General features: G+C 39.5%; 2 protein-coding genes across 2 annotated transcripts in view; both read right to left on the reverse strand.

The window, feature by feature from the left end:
• The window catches only part of LOC135221310 (5-oxoprolinase-like), a 709,982-nt gene that overhangs the window by 541,135 nt on the left and 154,017 nt on the right, over window positions 1-14,830 (reverse strand). The window lies entirely within an intron of this gene.
• Window positions 1-14,830, reverse strand: part of LOC135221585 (5-oxoprolinase-like) — a 44,159-nt gene that overhangs the window by 11,372 nt on the left and 17,957 nt on the right. The window contains exons 2-3 of the mRNA XM_064259274.1: window positions 10,440-10,556; window positions 3,395-3,596 (exon numbers count right to left, since the gene is read on the reverse strand). Coding sequence (XP_064115344.1) covers window positions 3,395-3,596; window positions 10,440-10,556 — 319 coding nt within the window. The remainder of the gene's footprint in view (window positions 1-3,394; window positions 3,597-10,439; window positions 10,557-14,830) is intronic.

The raw sequence follows: 14,830 nt of genomic DNA on the forward strand, positions 1-14,830 counted from the left end.
GACTATGGTATCAGAACGGATAGGTGATACGTGCAAAATAGACCAGATGTGATGTTGATGACAAAACAAAATCAAGAAGAAAGTATTACTCATTGATGTTCACAATAACAGGGGACACCAGAGTTGAGGAGAAAGAAAGGGAAAAAATGGGATAAGTATCAAGACCTGAAAATAGAAATAAGAAGGATATGGAATATGCCAGTGAAAAAATTGTAAATTTACCCATAATCAATAGGAACACTAGGCATGATCCCAACACCCCTGAAATGGAATCTGGAAAAACTAGAGGCTGAAGTAGCTCCAGGACTCATGCAGAGGAGTGTGCTCCTAGAAACCAGGGCACATAGTAAGAAAAGTGATTGACTCCTAAGGAGGCACGATGCAAACAGAACCCCACACTATAAATACCACCCAGTCGAATTGGAGGACTGATAGCCAAAAAAAAGGAAAAAAATAAATAAGTAATAATAATAATATAACTGTAATGACAAAATGATGTATATAAAGAATTTTTTCCCTTGTCTTTCTTTTTAACTCCACCAGAAGCTCGAAGTCTAGAGCTGCCAAATATGTCAAGTATGTGACAGGAAGGAGTGTGTAGCCAGATTAGTGATCAATGATATGTAATTCTCCACACACTCCTATATATCTACCAACCATTTATTTCTTTTTTAAGGGTAATGTACTGGGCTAACTTTCGAATGAAATTACGGTAACTTTAATTTCATTTAAAACTTAGCTTAAAACTTATGTAAAGACGAAAGCTTCTCTCTCTCTCTCTCTCTCTTGTAGTTAGCGCCATAACTACGAATTGTATAACTCCAAATAAAAAGCACTGTTTGTTCATGAAAAGGAATTTCAGAAAAAAGAGAAAGAGACAGAATAAAGAATTTTCTAAAAATAGATCGGTTGGGAAGGGAGGGGGAAAGAAAGAGAAAGAAATACTTTAGTAATGTAGTATGTAATCATTACACACTCCTAATATTTTTACCAACCATTTATTCTCTTTTTAAGGGTAATGTATTCAGCTAACTTTTGAATGAAATTACAGTACCTTTAATTTCACTTAAAAAGTTAGCTTAATATTTAGGAGCATGATTAGGGTCATTTTTACTGTTCAAACTCTGGAAGTATGCATTTATTAGCAGTTTTTAGAGATTCTGCCAAAATTAGGCAAAAATTCCCTTTACGCGAAGGCATCTGGAACCTAACCTTGCATAAGCTCGGGGTATTACTGTAAAATACCTTAAAACTACAATACTACATAGAGTTTTCGTCCTACCACATAGTTATGAAAAAACTATAATTACCTTAGATAATATTATTCACAAGAGGATAATAATTAGGAACTACTGAACAACAGCTAGAACTGTTTTCATGAGCTGCCACACACACCTGTGATGTGAATTAATTAACAATTCATTTTGCTAATGCTCTTCATATTTCAATACTTGGCAAGTTTACCATTTTCACTAAGCACTGCAAGCAAATAAAACTATCTGTAAATAAAATGTCAACAAAAAAACCAAACTTTGTTTCAAATGTATTCATACTCGAGCACTTGTTGACATTGGCAATATCAATACTGTGACCTGTCACAATGTGTACAAACCAACATATGTAACTAAATAATCTTAATTAACCCAAGAGGTGTCGGGGGATGCCACTAAAGGACGACAGCAATATTATGCATTAGCCAACATCAGTAATGGAACCAATATTTTCTTATTTAATTCTCATCACCTAATGTATTTCTTATCACCTAATACAGATTAATGATAAAAAATTAAATATAAGATATTTTGAAAATTGATATTTAAAAAGAATGTGTTTTAGAAAGAAAACTTTTTTTAAAATGCATTTTAGTTTTGGAATGTTTTATGCCGTATATTCTGAGATAATTTCACATTTTTTTTCATGACAATATTACTCCTTAGCTATTCAAGAAACACCTATAAAATCACAAATGTATACACCAGTTATTAATCGGTTGAATCTTTGTAAATGTGTGTGCATGTTAACTGGCATATGTACACTAACTTTTAAACCAATACGTATTACTAATGTCACTGTCACTATAATTATCTGTCTCTATATCACTACTTGATGGAAAAGAATAAGCATCATCATCAAAAGCCATTATCACCAAAATTTACAATATAAAAACAAAGATTTATATAAATTTTTGGATGTTGTAACTTCAGGATAGGAAGCCTCCCTGGTCCTGTCACCCCCGGGCTTATAGAAGGTTTACAATTATGCTATTTTGATAACTATGACTTGCAGAAATCTGGCATCTTTTATGTTCAAGAACGAGCTGAATGGCTGGTGAGACTGTTGACATCACTGAAACAGAGCTAAGGGGAGGACTAAAAAAAAAATTTTTTTTTACCGCAATATTTGAAAATGAAGCATCGATCATATCGACATCATCCTTCTGCGGCAAGTAAAGCATTAATTTTAGCAACGCGCCGCACCTTGTGGGTTAACAAATATTTCATGGTTAATTTTACAATGACATTTTTGTCATCGAAAGAAAGATCTGTGGCACTTTCTTGAACCTCTTTGATACATGATTTCATTCATTAACTTGATTCTATTTTACCTATTTTTCTGTTATGCCATCTTGATACCTAAACTGCCATTGAAACATAATGACCTGATGCTTTATAAAGCAGAAAATGTGACCTGGAAAGTGAATGAGAAAGGGAGGGAACCAGATAAAAAGAAGATACATATTTATATTTATAGAGAAAACTAAAAATGAAATTCCACACTTTCTTTTCTCTTTTGCTTGTTTCAGACATGTTCAAGCATAAAACATGAATAAACTTCATTAAACCAAGATCAATTTTTCTTCGGCCCCACCATAATCACTGCATGTGCAAAAAAAGAACCTTTGAAGACTACCCTAAAAAATCAAACAACAGAAAATTTTGGAGCTAAGTAATCAAAAAGCTTTCTATAAAAAAAAGACAAGTTTACCAATTAGGTCTACATACACATTCCTTAACATCAAGACAGTATATGTCTTCATTTTATGGAACCAAAAAGCACATTAAGTTTCTCCCTGCATTGTTTGCACTCAAAACTAAAAAAAGTGAATGTAATATTCAAAATCATAGTTAACATGACAAATTTTTACTTGGTTTATATTTTTCATAGCTAGCCCTTGGTCTTAACAATAGGATAATCTTCTTGTGCCAGCTGGAAACCGTTTAAAAAACAAAGATAAAGTAATATCGTATTACTTTAGGCATAATATAAATGGCAAGAAAGAAAAAAACAAAAAAAAGCAAATTTAATTTTCATGGAATTAAATATCTAGTGTTATGAAACAATATAAGAGATTTAGGGTTCACATCATGTTTTTAACATGGTATGATAACTTTACCTTTTTCATAGTTTTTGGAACAGGGTTCTTGAGCTTCCTCCACTACATCAGCTAATGCCATTCCATATGCTGATAGTATACCAGCATATTTGTGAATCATAACTGTTTGCATGCCTAAAGCTCGTGCTACTGCACAAGCATGCTGACCACCTGCACCACCAAACACGGCGAGAACGTGGCGAGATGTATCATGGCCTTTAGCCTGTAAATTCATTAAATTTAGCAAAAAGTTTAACAAAATTTTAAATGTCATTTGCAATAAATCTTAAATTATTTTCTCATACAATATCAATTTGAAGCATTCAGTAATATCATCCTCAGAGAATTAAAATAATTGAAGGTTACAAAAATCCAAATTCAAGACATTCAAATATTCCTTAATAGACAACCCAGATGTTACCGACGACAGTTGGTTCAGTTATTCAACTTTGAGTGAGTGCCAGGGTACTGTCCATTCACCTGCCACCAAATAATAAATGCAAAGGTCCTAAGATACATTGAATGGAATAACATTTGAAAATTATTTTAAGGTAATTATTTACCAGTGTCAGGCTAATGACCAATGGCCGATAAACAAAATCTAAACAAAAGCTTGGCCTAAAGGACTTACGCATAGCATGAGCCTGGTAAGTAAAACTTATATACAAAAGTATTAGGCCTAATTGAATGGTGTTACATTCAAGGATTATTGCTAAGCTGTTCCTAGTATTGCCGTTGGGGGACGGCACTATTATGTCTACACTGAACAATCAAAGCGCTACCCACGAAATTTGAATTACCTAAGCAGAGCATCATTAAAATATGACCCCAAAAACTACAATTCTGTTCAAGTACTCGGGTCTTCAACAACTATCTGCTCACTTACAGAGGTCTTCAACAACTAATCTTCTCACTTACAATCACCTGCTGCCCTTGATCTGAAAGGCAAATATATTTGCTCCAACAAAAGTCAAAATACTGGCAAATTCCAAGCTGTTTAGTTTATAAAGCTTACAGTTGTCCCTTTTTTTTACACAGATTTTTATTATACATGGTTTGTTTTTGATTACACACAGTTTTAAATTTTCCACCTTCAATTATGTAGTGCCACATTCCATGTTTTCACTGATCTGCGGGCAAAACAACAAACAAGATCCTCAGTCTGAGTGTGTAGACCTGGCAGCACCTGTAGCAATTCAGCAGTATTTTCAGGAGTTTTCAAGTGGTTAAGTTATTACCATGGCTGCAAAACACTTCCAATTTCAGTGAAAACAGGCAGGCCAAAGCAAAGAAAAATAAGGAAAGTTCTCTGACTAGGAAAAAAAAAAAAAAAAATTTTTTAGAAAAAGTGGTGAAGTGAGCTATAGCAATAGCTCGTCAGTATGGCACAAATGAATCAAGTGTTCACACTAAAAAATGGCAAGATAAGAAAGTAAAGGATGCTCTCGCAATGTGCAGATCAGGATGAACAAAAGTGACAATGCATGTGGGGAGATGATGCTTTAGTGAAAATGGAAAAAGCCCATAACTTATGGATTGAAGTCCCGAACAGACGACATGTGACGCTAAATTCCAATTTCATTAGGACAAAAGTGCTTACAAAAAGATTCATAGGACTAAAGAAAGACTAGCATAGTCTCATAAGGCCTAACGAGGTAACCTAACTAAAAGGAACAACGCATGCATGAAACTGTAACGGTAGGTTCCTGAAAGGCTACGAAACAGGAACACGTGCTCGGTAGAATCCCCCGTGTAAGGACATGATCGTCGAAAAAAGCATCACCAATAATAGTAACATAATGACATAACAATACTGCTATAAAAATTCGTGTTCACTAGGTATGGGAGACCATGTGAGACACGAAAGGAGGAGACACAAAGGAGCACGCTGCAATGGCAGCTCGGGGCCGAAGCCGCATGGGACGTTCAACTCAGAAAAAACCTAAATAATTCGGTAAAAAATAAAAAAAAGCCCAAAGGCAGTCCCTAACATAGTGTCAACCATAATAGCAGTACTTAACTTGGATGCAGAAGCAGATTGACGATCCATGGTGAAATAAAATTCCAAAAGGGCAGAAACACAACACAGCAAAAGAAAACGCGTGTGTAGCGTAGTAGTGCTATCAAAGGAATGACGTCACAGGCGCTACCTACACGGTAGCAGGTAGTGAGCCATAGGTCGGCTCCTCTCTTTTTGGGGTTTTTGATGTAGGAGAGGCTAATTGGAGAAGGACCCGTGGTAGTGGTTTCACGGTCGGCCCCAAAAACCATACCGACACCTTTTGTCAATAAAGGTGAGCTGAGCAAGAATATTCTGGCATTTCCAATTTAGCGGTTCTCTGGTATTATAACAATATTTTACCTTAGAAATAGTGCTAAAGGGAACCTATTTCACGGAGCGACACGGCCAAGCCCAGAAATAGTGATATTGATAGGCCCAACAGTTGTGGTGTAAGTAGCAAAGAAAAAAGCTTTGGAGTCGGTAAGAGCTGGTTCAAAAATTTCAAAAAACGTTATTGCCTTCATATCATAAAAATGACAGGCAAATCAACCTCAGGCAGATTATGTGTAGCTGAAATCATAAAAGAGAAACCTACAGAAACAGAGCCAAATTTTCAATGCGGACGAGACTGGTGTATGGTGGGAAAAAAAAATGCCCAAGAGAACATTCTTTTATAATGAAGAAAAAAGGCTCTGGGTTTCAAAGCATCAAAAGATCAAGTTCTGTATTTTTGTGTGGCACTGCAGCTGGTCATAGGATTAAACCCATGCTATTGTACTATTCCAAATGCCCGTATGCTTCAAAAATAAGACGTGAACACGCTGCCAGTGTTTTACCGATCTAATAAAAAGGCATGGATAACGGCCACACTGTTTCTTGACTGGTTCCATAATTGTTTTGTACCGGTGGTGGAAAAATATTTGTCTGATAAAGGGATAAAATTCAAAGCTTTGCTCATCATAGATAACTGCCCAGGCCATGCTCACCCTAACGTTGAGGTTGTATTCCTTCCTAAGCACACAACCTATATATCATAACCGATGGATCAGGGAGTCACCACTGTACTTAAACCTAAATAAGGTGAGAACACATTCACGACGCTTAGGGAGTTCCTTAATAAAAGTGAGATCAGTGTTAGGGACATATAGAAAAAATTCAACATATTCAACTATATTGCTATATTGCTTTTATTAAAGACGACCATGATGAATTATCTACCAAGTGTGTGAATGACTTTTGAGGGCTTTCCAAGTGTTGTTTCTCAGGTTAGGACCATTGTGACAATGACTCAGGAAGTTGATGGTGAGGAATTTGATAATTTATGTCCTGAAGAGGTGCAAGATGAACTTTTGGGTCATTCAAATGAAGCCCTCACAGATGGCAAACTAGAACTTCTTGTCAGGGAGGAGGAGAAAATGAAAGCAGAACTATTTAATGAGGCACCAACACTAACACTGGAGGTGATTGGAGATGTGTTAAGAATGACAAGGAGAGTCAATGACAGAATTTTCAAGACTGATCTTTCACTTGAGAGGATCTCTCAAGATCACGAAGCTCATGGAAAGTGCATTAGTGCCCTATTTCGAGATACAAAGATCTGAGGAAGGAGATTTTGCAAACAACAATCAGACACCTCCAAGGCACATGTTGCTACCTTTCTTTTTGCTTGTGAATTTATGGGGAAATACCCTGTAATTTATCATATTTCATTGTTAAGGGGGGTGACTATATATGCAAAAATACATGAGATTACAATGCTGCTTCAATTTCTTATTGTAATCAATTGTGTTCAGGTGGAGAGGAAGAGAGAGGGCAGCTGTTTATCATGCTCTGGTGGAGAGATGCAGTGTCTTCTGTAACCTATCTATGAGAGGGAGTGATGACTTGACTGTTCTTGCGCATTAATATTAATTTTCATTTGCACATTTTTAACATAAATAATTCCTCTAAATAAAAGCATTTTGATAAGATATTAAGATTTTCATAAGCCAGAGTAACATATTTCCACTTAACAATTCAAATAACTTCCACATAACGAATAGTTGTTGAACATACCACTGAATAGCCTGAAAGCTAAAGGCTGGAGTTGGAGGCAAGCAATCAGTATGAAAATATTTCCTTGTAGAGTGCAAGTATTTCATAACTAATGGCAATGAAAGCATTATAATAGGATAATAACAGTTTTCATCATCAAATTCAATTACTTCCATGAAACTTGTCAAATAACTTTGTAACATGAGTAGCCTGGTAGCTGATCATAACTGTGACCAGCCTACATGATGGTTGTTGATCATCCTGTCAAAAAAATTTGATCTGAAGTAAAATATTTCATAACTTACATAAATAAAGGTATTTTAAAAAGGTCAAAAAAGGTTTTCATTTGACTAATTAATGGCTCTCCATGAAACATTTCAAATAATTTGCTCAAAATATTTGTAATTGTTGAGATTACCAAGAAAATCAAATATGTACTTATGTACTTAACTGGACCAAAATTGGTATACAGGGATTTCTTTTTGCACGAGGGTCTTTGGAGCCTAGCCCTCTGGTAAAAAGAAGGACTACTGTATTATATAGCAGAGTGTCAATTAATAAACATTGATAAAAATTATTGTAATGTTCAACATGTCAAGTTTCACAGCACAGCCAAAACAATCTTGAATCTCTAATATTTTATTTTGCAGCATGCTATCCTGAATATTTGCTTGAGACAGCATCATTCTATGAATTTGGTCTAGTACACTATTAGTATATACTAGTTAACACTACTATTGTCTCTTAACGAATATTTGTCAAGTTTGAAAATGTTCAGACGGTCCAAAAAGCAACAGGTCACATAAATATCTATTCTCCAGCTGAAATAATATTTTTCAAATATATTCATATGAGTTCAGTTTTGCAAAATAACAGAAGTATTCCCCTATCCACAAGGGAATATCCTTGTGCAGACTGTAGAAATGTTTATATAACAGAATTAGGAAGACCTGTTGATCACTGACTGAAGGAACACTGACATAAAATAAGAAGGGGAGATATGAATAATGTTTTAGCAAATTCACCAGGTAACCATCATGCAGACAGGCAAAAGAGTAAATTATTATTCAAAACAAATGCACAGAAAGGAAAATAATTTAAGCTGACCATAATAGGGCAGTGCATAATTTTAGCTTAAAAGATGTAAATGATAGAGACTGCAAGTTTGACAGTTTGTTATCCCACTCTGTAATTCAAGCAGCAACCTTGGACAAGATAGTCAATTTACTGAAAGATTAACAACTATGTTTTTAGACTGTAAGTTTAGTAATAGCCAAAGATGGTTGCTATCTTTTTTTTAAATGTTTTCTTTCAACATATGTAACTTTCTTCTTTAATTGTATTAGTATACTGTAATCACCCGAAGAGACCTGCTGGTCTTGAAACTTGAGTGAATTTTAACATCCTGAATAGATTTTTGAAAACACAACTGGATTTTCATGTATTCTTCTAGATTGTGAATATTAAATGTATCATGCCATCATTCTTTCTCAGCAAAACATGGATTGTTTATGGGACTTGTGGCATGACATTGTTCCTCTGGCTATGTTGTAGTGATTATAGAAGAGTACCTTGAGATCACGATAACTTCATGGGAATTTGAATAACTTCATCACCAGACTTTTGTTAATCCTCATCAAACAAACCTACTAAATGTTATCTTCTTGCAGACTAAAGCCCATGAGCTGTTGTGGTGGCCTGTGGCTACATTGTCATAAGAAATTCCGATGTTCATCTGTCCTCCAACATATGTAACTTTCTTCTTTAATTGTATATTAGTATACTGTAATCACCCGAAAAGACCTGCTGGTCTTGAAACTTGAGTGAATTTTAACATCCTGAATAGATTTTTGAAAACACAACTGGATTTTCATGTATTCTTCTAGTACAACATTGTGAATATTAAATGTATCATGCCATCATTCTTTCTCAGCAAAACATGGATTGTTATGGGACTTGTGGCATGACATTGTTCCTCTGGCTATGTTGTAGTGATTATAGAGAGTACCTTGAGATCACGATAACTTCATGGGAATTTGAATAACTTCATCACCGAGACTTTTGTTAATCCTCATCAAATAAACCAACTAAATGTATCTTCTTGCAGACTAAAGCCCATGAGCTGTTGTGGTGGCCTGTGGCTACATTGTCATAAGAAATTCCAATGTTCATCTGTCCTCCATCCAGCCCTAACTACACCTGCCACCTACCATTTAAATGAAATATGGAAATCCTGAACACTGATGTTCAGAAAACTTCCAAAATCATAGGAATCTGTGGTTCAGTTATGTTCCAGGAACCAGGGTAATTGCACCTGATCTTTTACTTCTACAGTGGAACAAGGTGCCTAGGATTTTGTGCAATGCATAAAATAGGCTATGTTTTTAGAGTACCAGGTTTATGGTAGAACTAAAACTTTCAATGATAAATCAGCACCAAAAACTTTCAATAATACGTATTCAGAATCAGTAAATACATAAAGCATAATAAAAGTATGGCAATAAAATTGAAAGTACATCAAACAGAGGGTAATTAATAATTCCTTTATCTTCCTACAGATCCCAATCACATACAATTGATTACAACTTTTACTAATCTTTATTTGACCTACAAGAAAAGAATGTATATGATGGCATATACATTCTATACTAACTTATATTTAGGGTCAACATTCCAATGACACAAAAACCAACTATGATAAACAGCGGACTTATTGGTTTACTCTGGCTAAAACAACCATCTTTAACCAATAACCAATCTGCAAAAGATTTGAAGTCCATAACCTCCATTATCTAAACACAGTACATACTACAAAGAGCATCATTGTTGATTCACTTTACTATGGCTATTTTTTAATGACATCTAGTCCTAATGTATAAAACAGTTGAGTTATAAATAATTTTTGGCAACTAATAACCCACTATTACTTAGGTTCAGATGCACAGGAAAAATTATTCCCTTCTCATAAGGATTAAAAGGATGCTTTAATATATAAAATGTTTAACCTGAAGTTCTAAAATCAAGGCATACCTGTGTCAATGCTCTAATTGGACGGCACATTGCTTCATTTGCAACCTTTATGAATCCCATTGCAACTTCTTCAACACTTAGGTTGGTTTTGTCCTTATTTTTACCAAACGAGTTGACCTGAAAAATTACACAATTAAAATAATATAATTCAAAATAAAATTATATAGTGTGCAAATGTCAAAAAACAAAATTTTCAGTAATCTACTATATTTTACATACTTACTGTCACATACGAAGTACACAATATCACAATTTTCGAAAGTAAATTCTATTTTTCCTAACTATACAAACCTCAGGTCCTCTACATAAGGAATTACTATTCAGCGCCAGCTGGACCGTCGTAAAATTTAATAACAAGGTAGTTGGGCAGTAACTGCTTGTCCATGGTCAGGAGTCCCGCCCGACTGGATGTAAACATTCCACTTTGCTTTAGGCACAGGGGTGGCATGAGGTGGGACTATATGTAAAGGATCTCAGGTTTGTATAGTCAGGAAAAATACAATTTACTTTCAAAAATTGTGATTTGTTCCAACACGTTATACAAACCATTGGTCCTTTACATAAGGAAGACTCACTTATTGGTGTGAGGAATCTAAGTCTTGTGAACAGACTGGTGTTCGCCCAACCTGGGTTCCCTCCCTGGTCGTAAAAGCAAAGGGGAGGAAACCTAGCCACTGTCCAACTGATCAGAGTGAGAACTGCAGGACCAGCGGCCAGACCTCTGACCAATTCATAAGAGGGAGGTATGCATATCTCTTATGAATAGCAAGCAAGAAGTTATGTCATAAGTAAGAAGCCAAATATAAAGCATTGGGTTTGTCTCTTACTGTTGTACGGTTCCCCCCTTGCTAGGGAAGGGACGGATAAGTGCTTCTATCCCTAATTAAAGAGATAGAATGAAGCTCAGTTACGTAGTTTACCTGCACTGTCATCCTGTCCAGCATGTGAGGACCGCTACCCTCTGCCCCCCCCACAGGGAAAGGGAAGAAAAGAGAAGAAAAAGGAGCCAGTCACACACTCATTCATTTTCCATTCATGTGATATCACGAGGACGAGATGCTACCTTGTCCTGTTAAAGGAGCAGCCACCAAGGGTCCCAAGGAAAAAGTGTTCAAGGACCTATGGGCAATATCCCGAAGGTAGAGGGAGGTGAAGGTGGTCTGGGTTGGACCACATCCCTGCCTTCAGCACCTGTGCAACAGACAAGTTCTTGCGGAATGCAAGGGTCGGACCAATATCTCTAACTTTGTGGGCTCTCAGACGAAAGGTACTGGTGTTAGCACTCCTCTCAGAGTCGTACGCTTTCCTGATCACCTCACAAAGCCAGAAAGAAACAGTGTTCTTGGACAAGTTCTTTCTTGGTCATCCCGGTGCTAACCAAGAGGCGTCCAACACTCAGGCCTGAGGGTTGTCCGAGTTTTCTTCAGATAGCGCCGTAGCACTCTTAACAGGACAAAGCAGCATCTCTTCCGTATCATTACCAGCGAAGTCCTCTAGGTCCTCTAGGGAGGGGATTGTGAAGGACTCGAACCTGGCGTCAGGGACCAAAGGGTTCTGAGTCTTCACTACAAAATCCAGGACAAAATTGAGTGTAACTGATCCCCATCCCCTCGAGTGTTTGACATCGAAGGAAAGACCGTGAAGTTCTCCTACTCTCTTCGCTGATGCCAGGGCCAGCAGAAAGATAGTCTTGAGGGTTAGATCCCTGTCTGATGACTCCCGGAGAGGCTCGTAGGGTCTATGAGTCAAACTCCTTAAGACAAGAGTTCACATCCCACCCTGGGGGCCTGAGTTCCCTGGGTGGGCAAGACCTCTCGAAGCTCCTCATTAAGAGATATTTCCATGGAGGAGGAAATATCAACTCCTCGCAGCTTAAAGACTAGGGCCAGGGCGGCTCTGTACCCTTGACTGCAGTGACAGAGAGGAGCTTCTCTCGGCGAAGAAAGATGATGGAAATCCACTACCTGCTGAAGAGTGGCTCTGAGTAGAAGACAGACCACTTTCCCTGTTACTGCTGAAGAGGACTGTCTGAGGTATCCAGCCATCTCTGTTGCTGCTCGGTGAGAAAAGCCTCTCGCTCACAAGAGATGGTGGATAACTGCCAGCCATGAAGACACAGGGAATGTACTTCTGGTGGTACCATGCTACATGCGGTTGACACAGCAGGTTGCGCCATGGGGGAATCTCTCGCGGTGCCTCCGAGAGAAGAGCCAGCAGGTCCGGATACCAAATGGCCTCAGGAATCATCTGAAGATTGCTGGTGACCTAGTGATCACCTTACGAATCAGGCAGAATGGAGGAAAGGCATAAACTATGAGGTTGTCCCACGGATGTTGGAACGCGTCCTCTGCAGCTGCCCATGGGTTTGGCACAACTAAGAAGAAAACCTGAAGTTTTCTGTTGTGCCGGGTGGCGAACAGATCCACTACTGGACACCCCACAGGTCGAAGAGCCTTTCCGCCACGTCTGGGTGAAGACACCACTATCCCATCACCTGATTCTGGCAACTGAACTTGTCTGTCACTACATTCCTCTTGCCTGGAATGTATCTGGCTGACAGCTCTACCGAGTGAGCTACGGCCCACTCGTGCACCTGCATCATCAACTGGTGGAACGGGAGGGACACTAGGGCCCCGTTTGTTGGACGTATGCCACTACCGTGGTGTTGTCGCTCATCAACACCACTGAGTGTCCCATCAGTCGTTCCCGGAATACTTGGAGCACGAGAAACGCTGCCTTGAGTTCCAGGAAGTTGATGTGAAGGTGCTTGTCGTGATGGTTCCACACTCCTACAACCAGCAACTCTTCCAGGTGTGTGCCCCAACCCTCAGTCGATGAGTCTGAGAACAGAAGCATCTCCGGAGGGGGAGTGCACATTGGCACTCCTATTAAGAGGTTCCTGTCGTCTAGCCACCAAGCCAGATCCTCCCTTACTTCCTCCGTGAGAGGAACCAGGAAGGACTGTGGATCCCGCACCTGTGACCAGCACTCCTTTAGTCTCCATTAAAGAGACCGCAGGTGAAGACGCCCGTGAGGGAATAACTTCTCTAGTAACGACAGGTGACCGATCACAACTTGCCACTGCTGAGCTGACTGTTCCTGTAGCTGCCTCCCTGACCTGCTGATCCCCACGAGTCTGCGGGGAAGACTCGTGCTGCTACCGTATTAATAAGCATGCCCAGGTACCTTATCTTCTACTTGGGTTCGAGATCTGACTTCTCGACATTTACCACAATCCCCAGAGTCGCAGCAGAAGTCGAGGAGTCGATCTCTGTCCTGTAGCAACTGCAACAAGAGCTCGCCAGGACCAGCCAATCGTCGAGATACCTCATCAGACGTATCCCGACTGAATGAGCCCAAGCCGACACCAGAGTGCCCTGAATTGGTACACCGTCCCATTGAGGATAAAGCGAAGGTACTTCCTGGAGGACTGATGGATGGGTATTTGTAAATACCCATCCTTCAGGTCCACTGAAAGCAGGAAATCGTTCTCCCTGATGGAATCGAGCACTGAGCGTGCTGTTTCCATCCTGAACTGAGTCTGGCGAACGAAACGGTTCATGGGAGAGAGATCTATCACCGGTCTCCAGCCCCCATAGACTTCTCCACCAGGAAAGTCGGCTGTAGAACCCCAGTGACTGATCTCGCCTGATCTCCACGGCTCCTTTGCTCAGCATGGTCTGCACTTCTTGAGTCAGTGCTACGTCCCTGGCAGAACCAGGGATGTACGTTTGAAGGTAGACCGGGTGTGAGGTGAGGGGTGGCCTCGACTCCAAGGGCAGTAGATATCCCTCCTGAAGGACATCCACTACCCAAGTCTCGGCTCCGTAGCGCTGCCAAATTGCTCAATGGCTCACCAGGCACCCCTCACTTCCAGCAGCAGGTGAGGGGGAACACCGTCCCTAGCATCTCCCTCTCTTCCCCTTCCACTTAATCCCTTTCCCACAAGAGAAGGAGGCTTAGAGAGGAGGGCTGCTGCTCCTCTCGAAGCGAAAGAGGAAGGCTGGGTCTTTCGCGCTACCCTCGATGGTGCTGACGTCTTGGGAGCGGAGGAAGCACTTGTTTAGCTCCGAGGCTTAGCCGCAGTTGAACGAGACTGGCCAGAAGTCTTCGCAATTGCCTGGCGTACTAAGCAGTCGCTGTCCTCAGCTCTCCGCTTTTCCACCACAGCGTCCACCATCTCTCTGGAGAAGAGAGAGGAGGAACCCAGCAACAGTGCATTACACAGACCCAATGTTACTGTGTGACTGGCCGCCCTGGTTACGGAAATCAGGACTGCGTCCCTTCTCCTCAAAAACCAGGTTTGCCGTCTGGCAGTCTCTCCCAAACGCAGTCTTCCCTGGGAACTATAGCTCCCGAGGAGGCTGCTACTCTGGGATACTGTGAGGAAC

This window comes from Macrobrachium nipponense, chromosome 2, assembly GCF_015104395.2.
Source record: "Macrobrachium nipponense isolate FS-2020 chromosome 2, ASM1510439v2, whole genome shotgun sequence".
Taxonomy (NCBI): Eukaryota; Metazoa; Arthropoda; class Malacostraca; order Decapoda; family Palaemonidae; genus Macrobrachium; species Macrobrachium nipponense.